This window comes from Anolis carolinensis, chromosome 2 (genome assembly GCF_035594765.1).
Source record: "Anolis carolinensis isolate JA03-04 chromosome 2, rAnoCar3.1.pri, whole genome shotgun sequence".
In the NCBI taxonomy this organism is placed as follows: Eukaryota; Metazoa; Chordata; class Lepidosauria; order Squamata; family Dactyloidae; genus Anolis; species Anolis carolinensis.
Genome location: NC_085842.1, coordinates 32140574 through 32155500, shown reverse-complemented (window position 1 = coordinate 32155500; position 14927 = coordinate 32140574). Strand labels below are relative to the sequence as shown.

Here is a 14927-nt window from a genome sequence, read left to right as displayed (position 1 = left end):
CACCGGTGGGGTATGTGGCATACAAATGAAAAGAATAGAAACAGATATTTAAGGTTATGGAATAGGCTGTTCAGTCCAGAATGGCATGAATATCATCCAGGTTTGAAACCTTTCTAATTTAGAAATCCAACCAGTGGTAAAAGTATTCTTGGGAATCTCCATGGTCACATTCAGTCAACAATTCTGTTGACAATCTGATCTGGCTGCAGTTAAGGCATGAGCTTACAAATATCTATGTGTGCTAGCAGTTTAAGGTGCAAATAGAGTTTGCAGTCATGCGATAATCTCTTCTTGTTTTACTCAATCTCTCTTACAAATTTATTCTTTTCTCAACTGGCCTTTTGATACTGGCTGATGAATAGAAGTTAAAGGGAGGTATAGAGGGAGAGATAAATGGACTAAACAACAAGGGCTTGGTGTTGATAATATATGTCTACGTGCCTTTGTTTTGCACTTCAAATCACACCTCCACCCATTGATTTAAACGGGCTGGAACAGGCACCTGTCCGTTGCCATCAGGTGTACTTTGACCTTACATTGCAACCTTAAGGAACAGTTAGTGCTGTGACGATGAATTATGGCCTTGTGTTCTGTTTGCTGTCAGTGTTGTTCTTTAAATGTTTCTTGGAAGGGCCTGTCCTGTTATCATTCATGTGCTTTCTGTGTCATCTGCAGGAATTCACCAAAGAGGACCCCAAAAGTGATATTGATGTGCAGATCCTACCCAAACTGGAGCATTGCAGTTCTGAAAAGATGAACACTTGGCTGGGTGAGAACCAGTAGAGTCTAATCTGAAGCATGAAAATGTGATTTTTCTGGACTACAATTCTCAGGCACCCCTCCAGACCCCATAGCCATGCAGGCTGAGACACTCTGGGAGTTGCAGTCTGATTTTTCCCAGCTGTGGCCTGCTGTTGTCCAAGTTTTCCCAGTGTCTAGATGTCCTTTCTTGCAATTGGGATAATCTCAGGTCTGTTGGTGTCAGATGTACTTTGGCCCTTAAAATAGAACTGTAAGGCATTAAGGTCTTTTTTCTCTGTCTTTCTACAGTCAGGGTCTGCCTAAGTCAGTGAGTGTTTCTCAACCTGTGGATCCCCAGGTGTTTGGCCTACAACTCCCAGAAATCCTAGTCAGTTTACCAGCTGCTAGGTTTTCTGGGAGTTGACCCACAGGTTGAGAACCACTGCCCTCAGTCATTTTGCTGTATGAAGTGGAGCAGGCCTTTGAAGGGAAATGGCTCTCCCTTCAAAGTCAAGATGCATAGTACTGAAAGCCAGCTAGATAATTTGGGCACATAAGGAAATCCCACAAGTATCTCTCCCAAAACCAGGCAATAAAAATAAGAGTAATATTTTTATAGGAGCCCCTGGTGGCGCACCGTATTAAACCGCTGAGCTGCTGAACTTGCTGACCGAAAGGTTGCTAGTTCGAATCTGGGGAGCGGAGTGAGCTCCCACTGTTAGCCCCAGCTTCTGCCAACCTAGCAGTTTGAAAACATGCAAATGTGAGTACATCAATAGGTACTGCTCTGGCGGGAAGGTAACAGCACTCCATGCAGTCATGCCAATCACATGACCTTGGAGGTGTCTGTGGACAATGCCAGCTCTTTGACTTAGAAATGGAGATGAACACCAACCCCCAGAATTGGACACAACTAGACTTAACGTCAGGGGAAAACCTTTACCTAACCTAACGTATTTTTAAAATAGCAATTTCCCTGGTTTTCCTCTCTCTTAACTCACAGAATCTGCTATCTGAGGCAGCTGTTTTGCCTAATTTAATTGTAATACCAGACCTGGGTACAGTACCCTCTTTCTTTTGGCCTAGTATCCTACACAGCTTTTCTCTTCTTAATTTCATGACTTCTGCCCAGTCACAGAGTTGAAGGTCTGTGTTGTAACTGTGATTTGATCCTCACAGACACTGTAGGCCAGTTGCCTTTCTTAGGTGTACCTGTCTAAACAAGGATATGGCCTTGTGTTCCTTCTACATCATTTCCTTAAAATATCTTTACATTGGCTATTCATTGAACTTTGCTTAAAATCTTTAAGGGTTTGAGCATTGCATACAGTACGACCCCTGTATCTGCAGGGAATACATTGTTGGACCATGCGGATATGGAAAACTGAAGCTAATAATGAACCTTATTGAAACAAAGGACTTCTGGTTCCAGTGTGATAGAGTCACACTGGAGGACTACTCATTATTTCATTTATCCACAGCCAACTTATTTTGTGGGCCATGGATAAATTAAACTGTGGATATCGGTCCCATGGATATACGAGTCAAACTGTATTGTGGTTTTTTTAGAACATAGCTTTCAGACTGTTTTTATATGAGCGAGATCAAAATAAATGAATGAATGAATGAATGAATGAATAAAACCATGTCCAGACTGTACTGTGACTCCATTCACTGTCCTTTCTGGACCCCATCTATTTTTCCTCCATAGTCTACCCCTTTATCCCCATGTTTACCTCCCATCTTTCCCCGACCACAGGAATCTTCTATGGCTTCAAGGGGCTTCTGCTGCTTCTAGGCATCTTCCTTGCCTATGAGACAAAGGGTGTCTCCACCGAGAAGATCAACGACCACCGAGCCGTGGGCATGGCAATCTACAATGTGGCTGTGAGTGGCTTTTCCCTAATAGGTTCAGACCGAGCATTTGATGAGGGTATCTCATGCGCCATGGGAGGAGCTAGCAACCACAGAGAAGAAGGAGGACATGTAGATCTTCAGAATATTACTTAGTTGGACCACAGGTCCCAAAAATCCTCTAGGCGTCATGGGGAAAAGGTTAGGTTCCAAGGATTGAGCCTTCATGCTGCCAGCCGATTGTACAGTTATTCCATCCATTGCTTTTTTTAAAAAAAAAAAAGTGACATGAAAGAAAACATAAGAAACAACAGGAAGACTAAAGAAGGAATACACGTGGAAGTTGTAATCGCAGGGGTGGGCATGGGAAGGGACAAAATAAACCCTCCCCTGCCCCCAAATAAATTATACTTTTCCCATTGAAAGTTTCTTTCACTCCCCATGTTTCTAGCATTTCAGACAGCATTTCTTCTAGGCTCTATGCATCAGTATGCTGAGTTTCATGCACCTTCTCCCTGCCGCATGTGGCCATGCTCCAGGTTTTGGCCACTCCGCCTGCATGCTCAATCTCCATAGGTGAGCACAGTATGTCCCAAGTTCTGCTTCAGTTTTGTGGATGGAGCTGCTTCCCAGGACATATTTCTCTTGAAGATCTAAGTTTCAAACTGATCAAGTGTCCTATGTAGCCACATACATGGATCCTGGAACGAGAGCCATAAGAACCCTCCTAAAGTTAGGCTAGAGGAAGTTTTGCCCACTAAGAATCAAAATCACATAGACACTTGTGCAGTTGAGACCCCTGAGAAACTACCAGTGGACTAATTCATGTATAGCCTTATTTTCATTCACTCAGTGAGGTATTTTCTGTTTTTCTTGATATGTTATTTTGCCATTATCTTCACCGTGTTAACTGCTCTTGTTGTTAGCTGTCATTCTGTAATGCCATTACAGATGGATAACCTAGAAAAATAAATCCATAACTGCTCTGTATTCGGTCACATATATAGTCATTTTCATGGCACTCTTGCTACAACTGAAAATGCTCCCAACCCACCGTAACAGCAAGGAAAGGAGGTGTGTTCAGCTGGTGATTCTGTTGCAAGGATGAAGGTGAACCCTCCTTATGCACCAGTAATTTGCAAATGAAGAGACCACCTTTGTTCAATGTGGCTGCTGCCTTTGGAGGGTCAGCCAGGAGAAATTACTTAGTTAAGCATTAGTAACTAAGTATATGATGCAGGAGAGTCAATGTGCTGTAGTGGCTTGAGCACTGGACTTGGACTCTGGAGGCCGGGGTTTGAATCCCAGGTCTGCCAATGGAAAACATCAAATCACAACAAATCTTGCAAAGTAAATCTGTGATAGGTTCACCTTACAATTGCCATATGTTAGAAATGACTCGAAGGCTCACAACAACAATGTAGTTATTGTTAATCACTGTTAATCACTGTATTCTGCATACATCTAATACAGAAAATATATTATTTATTTATTTATTTATTTGCAGCATTTATATTCCGCCCTTCTCACCCCGAAGGGGACTCAGGGCGGATCACATTACACATATAGGCAAACATTCAATGCCTTTTAACATAGAACAAAGACAAGACAAACATAGGCTCCAAGCGGGCCTCGAACTCATGACCTCCTGGTCAGAGTGATTCATTGCAGCTGGTTGCAGCTGGCTTGCTCTTCAGCCTGCACCACAGCCCGGGCCCACAGCCTGCCAGTCTTGACACACACACATGCACACACATATATACCTTAAAACCAGTTCGAGAGTCCAAGGTTACAGATACAATGTTGCCTCTGGAACCCTGTATTCAGGACATAACAGTTCATAGAGATGACAGCCAGCCTTTTTCAAATTTGTTGTCAGCTGTGTGAGAAAAGGTCCATTAACTTATGAAACAAACCAGACTATGAAATGAACAAAGCAGATTATGAAATGTAATCATTGTATTGCAGTACTGAGTACTGTCACCTGTTCACTCTGAAAAGCTTATAGCAGCTCCTCCTTATCTGGATGGCTGAAGGATAGTTCCCATGTGGATTTATAAGAGTTCTCACCCAGCCAGAAGATGCTGGTGTGAGGGAGGCTACTGCACTGTGGGGTCTACAGGGTATGATTCCTGACCTAATGTGAGCTCTGTGTGGCTTTGTCCCTCTTGCAGGTACTGTGTCTTATCACTGCCCCAGTCACCATGATCCTCAGCAGTCAACAGGATGCAGCTTTTGCGTTTGCCTCGCTGGCCATTGTCTTCTCTTCTTACATCACCCTGGTTGTGCTCTTTGTGCCCAAGGTAGGTTCCCTCACTTTTCGGGTTCTTTATCCTGAGCAGGAAGGGGCTTAAAATACTCTTCAACTACTTTGCCAGCCAGAGAACTGGGCTACAAAAGGAGAGAGGGACTTAGGGCCCAGTGTCAGCATTTTCTTTTCCACCTATCTAATGTTTTTCTTTACAGTGAGAAGCAGAGCCCAGGAGTCTCAGGAGGGAAACATTTCACCTAGCTTGAGCACTCCATCAAAACTGAGAAAGGGGGAAAGAACTATTGGTTCACTGGCAATTTTAAGTTGAATCATAGCATTTCAATTCAGTAGTGTGAAAGTGTCCCCAGTCACATCAAAGTTAAAGCCCCACCTCTTGACCTTATCAACAGGAGAGGCCTGAATTGGGACGGAGGTCCTCAGGCCTTCGAGTGTTTCCCCTACAGAGAGCTATGTGAAATATGGCCAAACACTGATGCCGGGGTGGTGATCTGTTGTTTCAGATGCGGCGTCTCATCACCAGGGGAGAATGGCAGTCTGAGCAGCAGGACACCATGAAGACAGGCTCCTCCACCAACAACAATGAAGAAGAGAAGTCACGGATGCTGGAGAAGGAGAACCGGGAACTTGAGAAGATCATTGCAGAGGTGGGTTTGGGCTGGTATCTCCCTATCATATTCAAGAATATGGTGGGGAGCAGGGGAATTAGGCTATATGTAACGCCATTCCCTCCTTGTCATATATCATTATCCTTTTTTCTGGAACTGAACTTTGTATGTTTATTGTACATCCATACTAAAGCTTGGACTTAACTGTGTATTACTCTGGGCCCTTCCACACAGCCATATAACCCAGAATATCAAGTCAGAAAATCCCACAATATCTGCTTTGAACTGGGTTATTTGAGTCCACACTGCCATATATCCCAGTTCAAAGCAGAAATGTGGGATTTAATTCAGCTGTGTGGAAGGGGCCTCAGTGGCCAGAGTGACGTTATAATACAGCTCAAAACTGTATTCCTTGATGTTCCAAGACTTTGCATATATTGTTTCAGTAATTCCTTTAAGGTAGGGCTTAAACCAATTAACAATAGGATTTATGCCTCGGTTTGCACATCCTATTAATAATAATCAACATTTAACACTAAGATTGCATAGCATAAACAACACATACCTCTGCATTCGGAGATTATTGCTATGCTAGCTTGATATAGGATATAGCTTGATAGCCACACTTTAGCTGTAATTCACAATTATTATGAATCCATAATCTAATGTTACATATTCATTATTGTGTTTGTGAATTCCAGGGTTATGAGGTAGTTCCAGAGTTACCTAGAGATATGCATTCATAATTTATTCATATTATGATCTCTGTGTATTCAATGCAGAGAGAATACATAGAGATTGTACAAATTGTCTAATCCTGAGTTATCAAGCAGCTACTGCTGCAAGCAATGAGAATCAGTTCTCCTGTTGCTTAGGGCACAGAAGGCTAGTGTTTCCACAAGGAGTTTCTAGTGTGAGGAGGAGTTGTGACAAGGACCATGCTTCTGACTGTGACAGCAGAGATTATGTGCAAGAGGAGAGTAGAAATGCCACACTGTTGCACCTTAATTGACAATACAACAGACTCCCATGACTCACAGAAATTGCTGCCTGGTAAACCAGGATGGTGGGGCTAAATTAATCAGTCAACTAAGTAGTTGATTAATAATCTGGAGGTTGACAGCTAACTTCAGGATTCATTGTCAGTTGCTTCCTTGTGTCTGTGACCATATCTTTGTAGCAATGGAGAGTTGCCTATTCTCTATGTCCTGGATAATAAGATGGGATATTCTGCTCATAGTGGTCCAAAAATACTGTTTGACCCACTAGCTCAAGCATGGACAAACTTCACCTCTCTATGTGTTTCGGACTTCAACTCCTACAATTCCTAACAACCAGTAGGCTGTTAAAAATTGTGGGAGTTGAAATCCAAAACACCTGAAGGGCCGAAGTTTGCTCATGCCTGCATGAGCCCCATACTTTTACTCATATATCTACCCCATCAGGATAATTTCATCCTTTGCTGTGACTTTTTCAACCATCCACTACTTTTGTCTTTGTCCCTAACAGAAGGAAGAGCGTGTCTCTGAGCTCCAGCAACAGCTGAAAGAGCGGCAGCAGCTGCGCTCCCGGCGGCGCTCCTCCAACTGTGCAGCCGACAACCACTTCAACAACTCAGCCTCTGGGTCAGCCGCCTCTGGCCCCAACCTCTATCAGCCCAGCCTGCCTCTAGTGCGCTGCCTCGTGGCTGAACAGGCCGACAAACTGGGGCGCAACAACTGTGACGGTAGCCGTGTCCATCTGCTGTACAAGTGACGGACTTCCCAAGCACCGCCGAGGGGAGGGCAATGGCCCCTATGCAGCCCAAGTCGGGTGGGCAACGGCTGAGGCAGCTGCTGGGTTGGGACTTGTACAGTTGGCTGGGGACTTTGTGGTCTTTTTTAAAAAATCAAAGAAATCATAATCTCTGGTCTTTGTAAACAAAACAAAAGAAATCCCCTTTGTGTCTGTTCACCTGCCTACCCCTGGAACCTGGAATCCAGGTGCCAACTCTGTGGAGACTTATTCTAGAAGTAGAGGGGTGCAGGGATACCTCCCCTCCCAACCTTCCCAGCGCACGCACGCCTGACTCCTTTTCAAGTGTTACTATCTGGGAAGGGTAGGATAGTTGGAAACTGGACCCTTCACCAGGCAAAATGGTGCCTTGGCTGTGTGGCTGAGAGAGAGTGGAAATAGCCAAAATGAATGACTGCCTCTCGTGGGTTTTGGCTCCTGTGCGCTTATCTAGAGACAGAGGCTGGTAGCTTCACAGAATTTGATACAGCCATGCCAATTCTTCACACTCGTGGCTGTGGCAAAGCAATTGCATTGAGTTACTGACAGCTGCAATATCATTCACAAGTAACTCTTTCCTTGTTATTGACCACAAATCTCTTACTTTTGGTTGTAGCCAGGTTGTCTGGAACAAGCAGGCATTGTAGCTCAGACTCAGCCTTCCCATAAGCATAGTGTTTAAAGGGTTCCATTTACTCATAAATAGAGGCAGCCTGTAGCACAGTTACGCTGTTATGGACAGTTGGATCTTAAGTTGGATTGAGTTAACTCGTAAGAAGTAACCCTTGACGGTTCCATTTAATTAGACATGAATCAGTGTATGTTGTACTTCCGTCATTAAACAAATCACATCAAGTTCTATTCTCCCTAGCAATCTGATTCTGGTTGCCACTGCAGGCAAACTGCACCTTAGAAACACACCATCTCTCTCTCCCTCTCCCTCTCATTGCCCACATAGTCACATCATATATCACAAGTGGACTCCATGTTTACAACCCCCAGTGCTCCTATACACTCCTGGGAGAGTGTTCTACTGCAGTGAGGTCACTTGCATGAAACATTGGGCCGTAATACCTAGGCAAAGTCTAAACGCAGTCAGCTTTCTGTGGCAGAGCAAGACATATGTTCTCAGCTGCACAAAACATTGGGTAAGCGTAGAGCTCTTATCCAGGCATACAGGGTACTTCTAGAGCCAGAAAAAAGGCAAAATTTGGCAGGGCCCTTCTTTTAGAAGTGGCAATTTGCCACAGAATACAGGAGCACTGTGCCAGTTCTTTTCTGACAAAGTTGTTAGGAAAGCATCCTTCCTGAGATGATGCAGGGGAGGCAGAAACATCCCAAGGGTCAATGTCACCTTGGAATTGTTTGTAATGTAGTGTTGTCCTGCTTGAGCTTGAGGCTTCTGTCTTGGATGGTGAGTCAAGAGGAAGGACCATATTTGCCACAAACGCCTTCATCTCTCCCTCGATCTGCCCACCCTCTTCAGCATGCCAAGGAACATAGGGAACAAGAGCCACAGGAGAGGGCAGGAATTGGGCAGAAGGCTGGTGAAGACCAGGAGAGAGGAGCTAGCAGCTACCTTATGACCAGCCCATGGGCTGCCTCAGTAGCGCATGTGCGTGTGTATTATGTGTGTATGCATTGTGCATGCATGTGTCCGTGCCAGTTCCTCCCCACACTTTTCCATTTTGAGCACTTTATTGTCCCACCAGATGTGGGGAGTAATGGAGGCTGCCCACGGGGAAGGGAGAGTGAGTGAGGCAGGGGGAAGCCTGCGTGCTTGCCAGACTCTCCTCATCCGGCAAACAGATGTTCTTCAGTAAAAGTATACAATATGAGATGTGGATTCTTGACTCATCTGTGAATGGTGTGCTTTGCTGAACTTTGAGTGTCATCCTCTCTTTTCTTGACCATGGGACAAATTATGTTTTCACAGAAATAGAGGTGCGCATCATAATCTTAAGCTCTTCATGAAAGAGCAATTTCATTAATGGCAGAGCTTCTGCATTGCACCAGTGGTGCCTGAAGCTGCCTCAGATGTAACTGCATGTATTCCCCCATCCGTGAGGTCTTTTCTTGTCTCTCCTTGTGACAGGGCACACTGCACAGCCATCCAGTGGGAAGGGAATAAGGTGCTGAGTTGCCATGCAGAGGCTGAGGATACTTTGGAAAATCACAGGAAAACAGGCGACCTTTGGAATGTCCCAAAGGTCCAGAAAGACACATTTATTGTTGTGGACTAACTGCTGAAAAGCTTCCTAGCTGCATACTTAACGCCTTATGACTGTATGGTCATGGGATGGAGAGGTGCTTCTTGGCACCTGGAGAGGGAAAAGAAGATGCTCAGTATGGTTGGCTTAACTGAACTATGCCATCCATACAGAGTATAAAAAACGTAAGTTGGAATTTGTACCTACGTTTGTGACTAACAGGATGCCAACCAATGCACTGCTTTCCAGTACAATCTGGTGGATGTCTACTGAGACGTTTCACCTGGTTCAATAGAACATACTCCCAGGTAAGTGTATACATCAGATTGCCTACTTGAGTATTTTTGAAATGTAAGTGTTCTTTCAAACTGCAGTCTTAATTTTTATGAATCCTATTAAACAGTGTCTAGATCAGTACTTAGAAATGTGACATTCTCTATTAAAATTACCAGAATCCCCCAGTGTTCTGACTGGGGGTTTCTCAGAATTGTAATACAAATTACTTTCCCCAGGCCTTTGGAATGCAGAACTGTATTGTTGAAAGTGAAAAATTGATCTGGAAACTCAGGGTGTGGAGGTTTCTTAGCAACTTTATAACTACCAACCAGTTAGTGCTGCTCATAACTGGATTGAGCCAAAAACTAGCAGCCCCAGTTTTGTTTTCTTGAGTTCAACCTTAGCACAGAAAAGTATGCTCAAAAGGAATGCTGTGAGATTGTTTGAATGTGAAAGGTGACAATGCAACATTGACACAAGGCAATAAAGCATTGTATCTGATGTAGGTTGATACTATGTGTTTGTCTACCTGGGTGAAAAAAATTGTATTACAGTACAGTAGAGTCTCACTTATCCAACATAAACGGGCCGGCAGAACGTTGGATAAGCGAATATGTTGGATAATAAGGAGAGATTAAGAAAAAGCCTATTAAACATCAAAATAGGTTATGATTTTACAAATTAAGCACCAAAACATCATGTTATACAACAAATTTGACAGAAAAAGTAGTTCATTACACATTAATGCTATGTAGTAATTACTGTATTTACGAATTTAGCACCAAAATATCACAATGCATTGAAAACTTGACTACAAAAATGCGTTGGATAATCCAGAATGTTGGATAAGTGAGTGTTGGATAAGTGAGACTCTACTGTAATTTCATATTGGGTGTTGGCATAACATGCAATATTTTTGATGATTTTAATCCAATTCATTTCTTTTTGTCCCCTGAGGGCATAAATCCTAGGCATACAGACATAATATGGATATATGTATAGCAGCATGCATGGGCAGGGATAATTGGGGGTGGGGACTGCTTTGTGGACAGAAATAAAACGTGATAGTTGCAGGATTGTCATTTCAACACCAAAGTGAGCTTGCATAGGGGAAAACATGGCTGGCTCTAATTTAATCGAGATGTGTGCAGTGTTAACGCAATCAGTACAAACCAGGTAAAAGCAAGCTGTAGTAGAATTCACCTGTGTAAACAACATCTATGCAAGCTTTTGCTACCAACGTCTTTCTTTTGCTTATTCCAAATGAGACAGTATTGCTTTGCAAAGAAAGTGGTGGTTGTTTACCACCGGGAATCCGTTTTCATTTTACCTACCCTTCTCATTTCTCTGTTTCTTCCAATTGCCTGTCTTTGAGACATCTCCATACATTAAGCAACACACTTATTTAACGCCCACACTTACCTGCAGTTACAAGCATCCACTTTAGAATCTGTTAATAAAGCATTTACTCCCGTACTTCTCTTTTTTACCGTATAGAGCCAGAGTAGGCAGATGGCCTCCTGTCATATCACTGAGCAATTTAAGGTAGTCTGATTAAGATTTCTTACTTGCACACAGAGGATGCCTTGCAAGATCCCCAATGAACCTAAGACTGCAGATAAAAGTCCTAAATTTTGACTACACATGGATTGAAAGCACACCATAGAATAGCTCTGGATGGACTAGAGCAGGCATGGGCAAACTTCAGCCCCCCAGGCTTTTTGGACTTCAACTCCTACAATTCCCAACAGCCTGTTAGGAATTGTGGGAGTTGAAGTCCAAAACTCCTGGAGGGCTGAAGTTTGCCCATGCTTGCTCTAGAGCAGGGGTCCCCAAACTAAGGCCCGGGGGCCGGATGCAGCCATTTATCTGGCCCCCGTCCTCAGTTTTATAATCTAATATTTTTGTATTAGTTTTAATAATATAATATATTGTATATACATATAATATTGATAATAATATTATGTTATACAATATAATACTAATAATAATACAATATAATAATATGAATTATATGTTATATCTATATATATAAATGAGTGATGGCATCACAGCGACCAACAAAACAACAAAACTACAGGCCCCCCAACCTCGAAATTTGACAACACAACCCATCATCCACGCCTCTAGGTTGATACAACAAAAAGAAAAGAAAAATAAAGTCCTAATTAGAGGGAGAGCAATAATTGTTTTTATCCAATTGCTGCCAGTTAGAAGACTAATCTCTGCCCACTTGGTCTCCTAGCAACCAACTCAGCCCAGGGAAAAGGCAGACTTAGCCTCAGCCTGTTCCACAGATTATCTAATTTGCACTGGATTATATGGCAGCGTAGATTCAAGGTCCTTCCACACAGCTATATAATCCATTTATAATCTTATATTATCTGCTTTGCACTGGATTATCTGGACTCCACACTGCCATATACAGTAGAGTCTCATTTATCCAACATAAACGGGCCGGCAGAATGTTGGATAAGCAAATATGTTGGATAATAAGGAGGCATTAAGGAAAAGCCTCTTAAACATCAAATTATGTTATGATTTTACAAATGAAGCACCAAAACATCATGTTAGACAACAAATTTGGCAGAAAAAGTACAGTAGAGTCTCACTTATCCAACGTAAACGGGCCGGCAGAACGTTGGATAAGCGAATATGTTGGATAATAAGGAGGGGTTAAATAAAAGCCTATTAAACATCAAATTACATTATGATTTTACAAATTAAGCACCAAAACATCATGTTAGACAACAAATCCTCAGAAAAAGCAGTTCAATACATGGTAATGTTATGTAGTAATTACTGTATTTATTAATTTAGCACCAAAACATCATGTTTTATAACAAATCCACAGAAAAAGCAGTTCAATAAATAGGGCCTCTGGAAGTGTAAGGAGTCAGATATGGAGAAATAAAGCAGCATTAACTCAACAGTTTTTCTTCAGGTTCAGTCCTACTTTGTGAGCATACTGTCGTTTTAATCTCATCTGCTTTCCCACTGCCCTGGAGTACTTGAGTGCTTAGGATATGAATGCCTGACCATAAACCAAAATAAAGGGCAGGTATTATTTCTCTAAAAGGGAAAGAAGCAATATTATGTGAACACTAGAGTGAAAACAGCCATCCCTTCCTATAAGATGAATGCAAGAATGTTTTGTAGCTCATTCAGGGCTCTCACCATTTCCTGTTCAGCGCCTGGCAAATGGAGCAGCCGACTAAGTGTTGCTGCTTAGAGAAGTTTCTCTATGCAGTAACATGCAGAGCCCCCCCCCCGCCCCCCTCCTCCTCCTGGCGAGTGGAGTAGCTGGCTGCGTGTTGCTTGGCAACTACATGCAGATGGCCTTCCACTCCTCCCAGCGACTGGGGAAGCCAAGTGTTGCTGTTTAGAGAAGTTTCTCTATGCAGTAACATGCAGGGAGCCCTCCGCTCCCAGCGACTGGAAAATCCGAAAGTGTTGCTGCTTAGAGAAGTTTCTCTATGCAGTAACATGCAGATCCCCCCCCCCCTGCGCCTCCCGGGGAGTGGAGCAGGTGACTGCGTGTTGCTAGGCAGCAACATGCAGACAGCCTTCCACTCCTCCTGGCGACTGGTGAAGCCGAAAGTGTTGCTGCTTAGAGAAGTTTCTCTAAGCAGCAACATGCAGAAGGCCCCCCGCTCCCCCCAGCGAGCAGAGCAGCTGATTGAGTATCAGCAACATGCAGAGGTCCTCCCGCCCTTCCCCACGAGTGGAGAAGCCCGCTGCATTTTGCCAGGAAGGGCGAGACGCGGCAGTGCAGGCTGGATGCTCCGATGGGAGAGGCCTGCTGTGCTAGAGCAACCACTGAGCTGACTTGCGTCGGATAATACGGTACGTCGGATAAGCGGAAGTCGGATAAGCGGGACTCTACTGTAGTTCAATACGCAGTAATACTATGTAGTAATTACTGTATTTATGAATTTAGCACCAAAATATCATGATATATTGAAAACATAGACTACAAAAATGCGTTGGATAATCCAGAACGTTGGATAAGCGAGTGTTGGATAAGTGAGACTCTACTGTAATCCACTTCAGTGTGCATTTTATCCAGCTGTATAGAAGGGGCCTCATATAATCCAGTTCTAAGCAGATAATATAAGACTATAAATATAATATGTAATAATAGTGATATAGAATCATAGAATAGTAGAGTTGGAAGAGACCTCATGGGCCATCCAGTCCAACCCCATTCTGCCAAGAAGCAAGAAATCACATTCAAAGCAATTAATAATAATATAGAACAATATAATCTCTAAAATCAGGACAGTAAATAAAGAGCAACACTCTGAAAGCATAAGCCACAGCAACGCGTGGCCGGGCAAAGCTAGTATTATATAACATATAATAGTATAGTGGTATCGTTCAATATAGAATTATATAATGCTAATATTGTGCTATGCTAATAATATAATATATTGTATGTACATATAGCTGCTCTGAGTCCCCTTCAGGGTGAGAAGAGTGGGATATAAATGTAGTAAATAAATGCAGTAAATAAATAATTAATTTTAGACTTAGGCTCGGCCAAAGTCTGAAATGACTTGAAGGCACACAACAACAACAACAACAACAACAATCCTAATTAACTTGACTATTTCATTGGCCAGTAGCAGGCCCACACTTTCCATTGAAATCCTGATAGGTTTATGTTGGTTAAAATTGTTTTCATTTTTAAATATTGTATTGTTCTTTCGTTGTTGTTGTTATTTCACTACAAATAAGACATGTGCAGTATGCATAGGAATTTGTATTTTTTTTTCAAATGATAATTTGGCCCCACAACAGTCTGAAGGATTGTGGACTGGCCCTCTGCTTCAAAAGTTTGAGGACCCCTGCTCTAGAGAGACATACACACTTTCCGTTTGTGGTGGTTTGTTTTGGGTTTTTTAGTGTAGGTAAGTGCAACGGGATATTGAGTAAATGGGTGAGAGGGTCATACTGTATTTAACAGCTGCAATAGAAAGATTCCCTGCTCTAAAATGAGCAGTTTTGGACTTCGCTGCCATGATTTAGGTGTAGATGTATAACTCTTTATGTAAATCGCATGGCTCAGGGATAGCTGATGCTACTATTTACCTATCTGGCTATGTTTGAAGAAACCCAGTACATGTAGCTCTAAGAAGAAGCACAAAGTTTGTCTGTAGCTGTTTCCAGTCCAAGTGGATCCAAAGCCTTGGC

General features: G+C 42.8%; 1 protein-coding gene across 1 annotated transcript in view; it reads left to right on the top strand.

The window, feature by feature from the left end:
* gabbr1 (gamma-aminobutyric acid type B receptor subunit 1) overlaps window positions 1-9083 on the top strand; it is a 317954-nt gene extending 308871 nt beyond the window's left edge. The window contains exons 20-24 of the mRNA XM_016991794.2: window positions 676-769; window positions 2501-2628; window positions 4770-4898; window positions 5368-5511; window positions 6982-9083. Of these exons, the coding sequence (XP_016847283.1) occupies window positions 676-769; window positions 2501-2628; window positions 4770-4898; window positions 5368-5511; window positions 6982-7227 (741 nt within the window). The 3' untranslated portion in view covers window positions 7228-9083. The remainder of the gene's footprint in view (window positions 1-675; window positions 770-2500; window positions 2629-4769; window positions 4899-5367; window positions 5512-6981) is intronic.
* Window positions 9084-14927: the final 5844 nt, after the last annotated feature.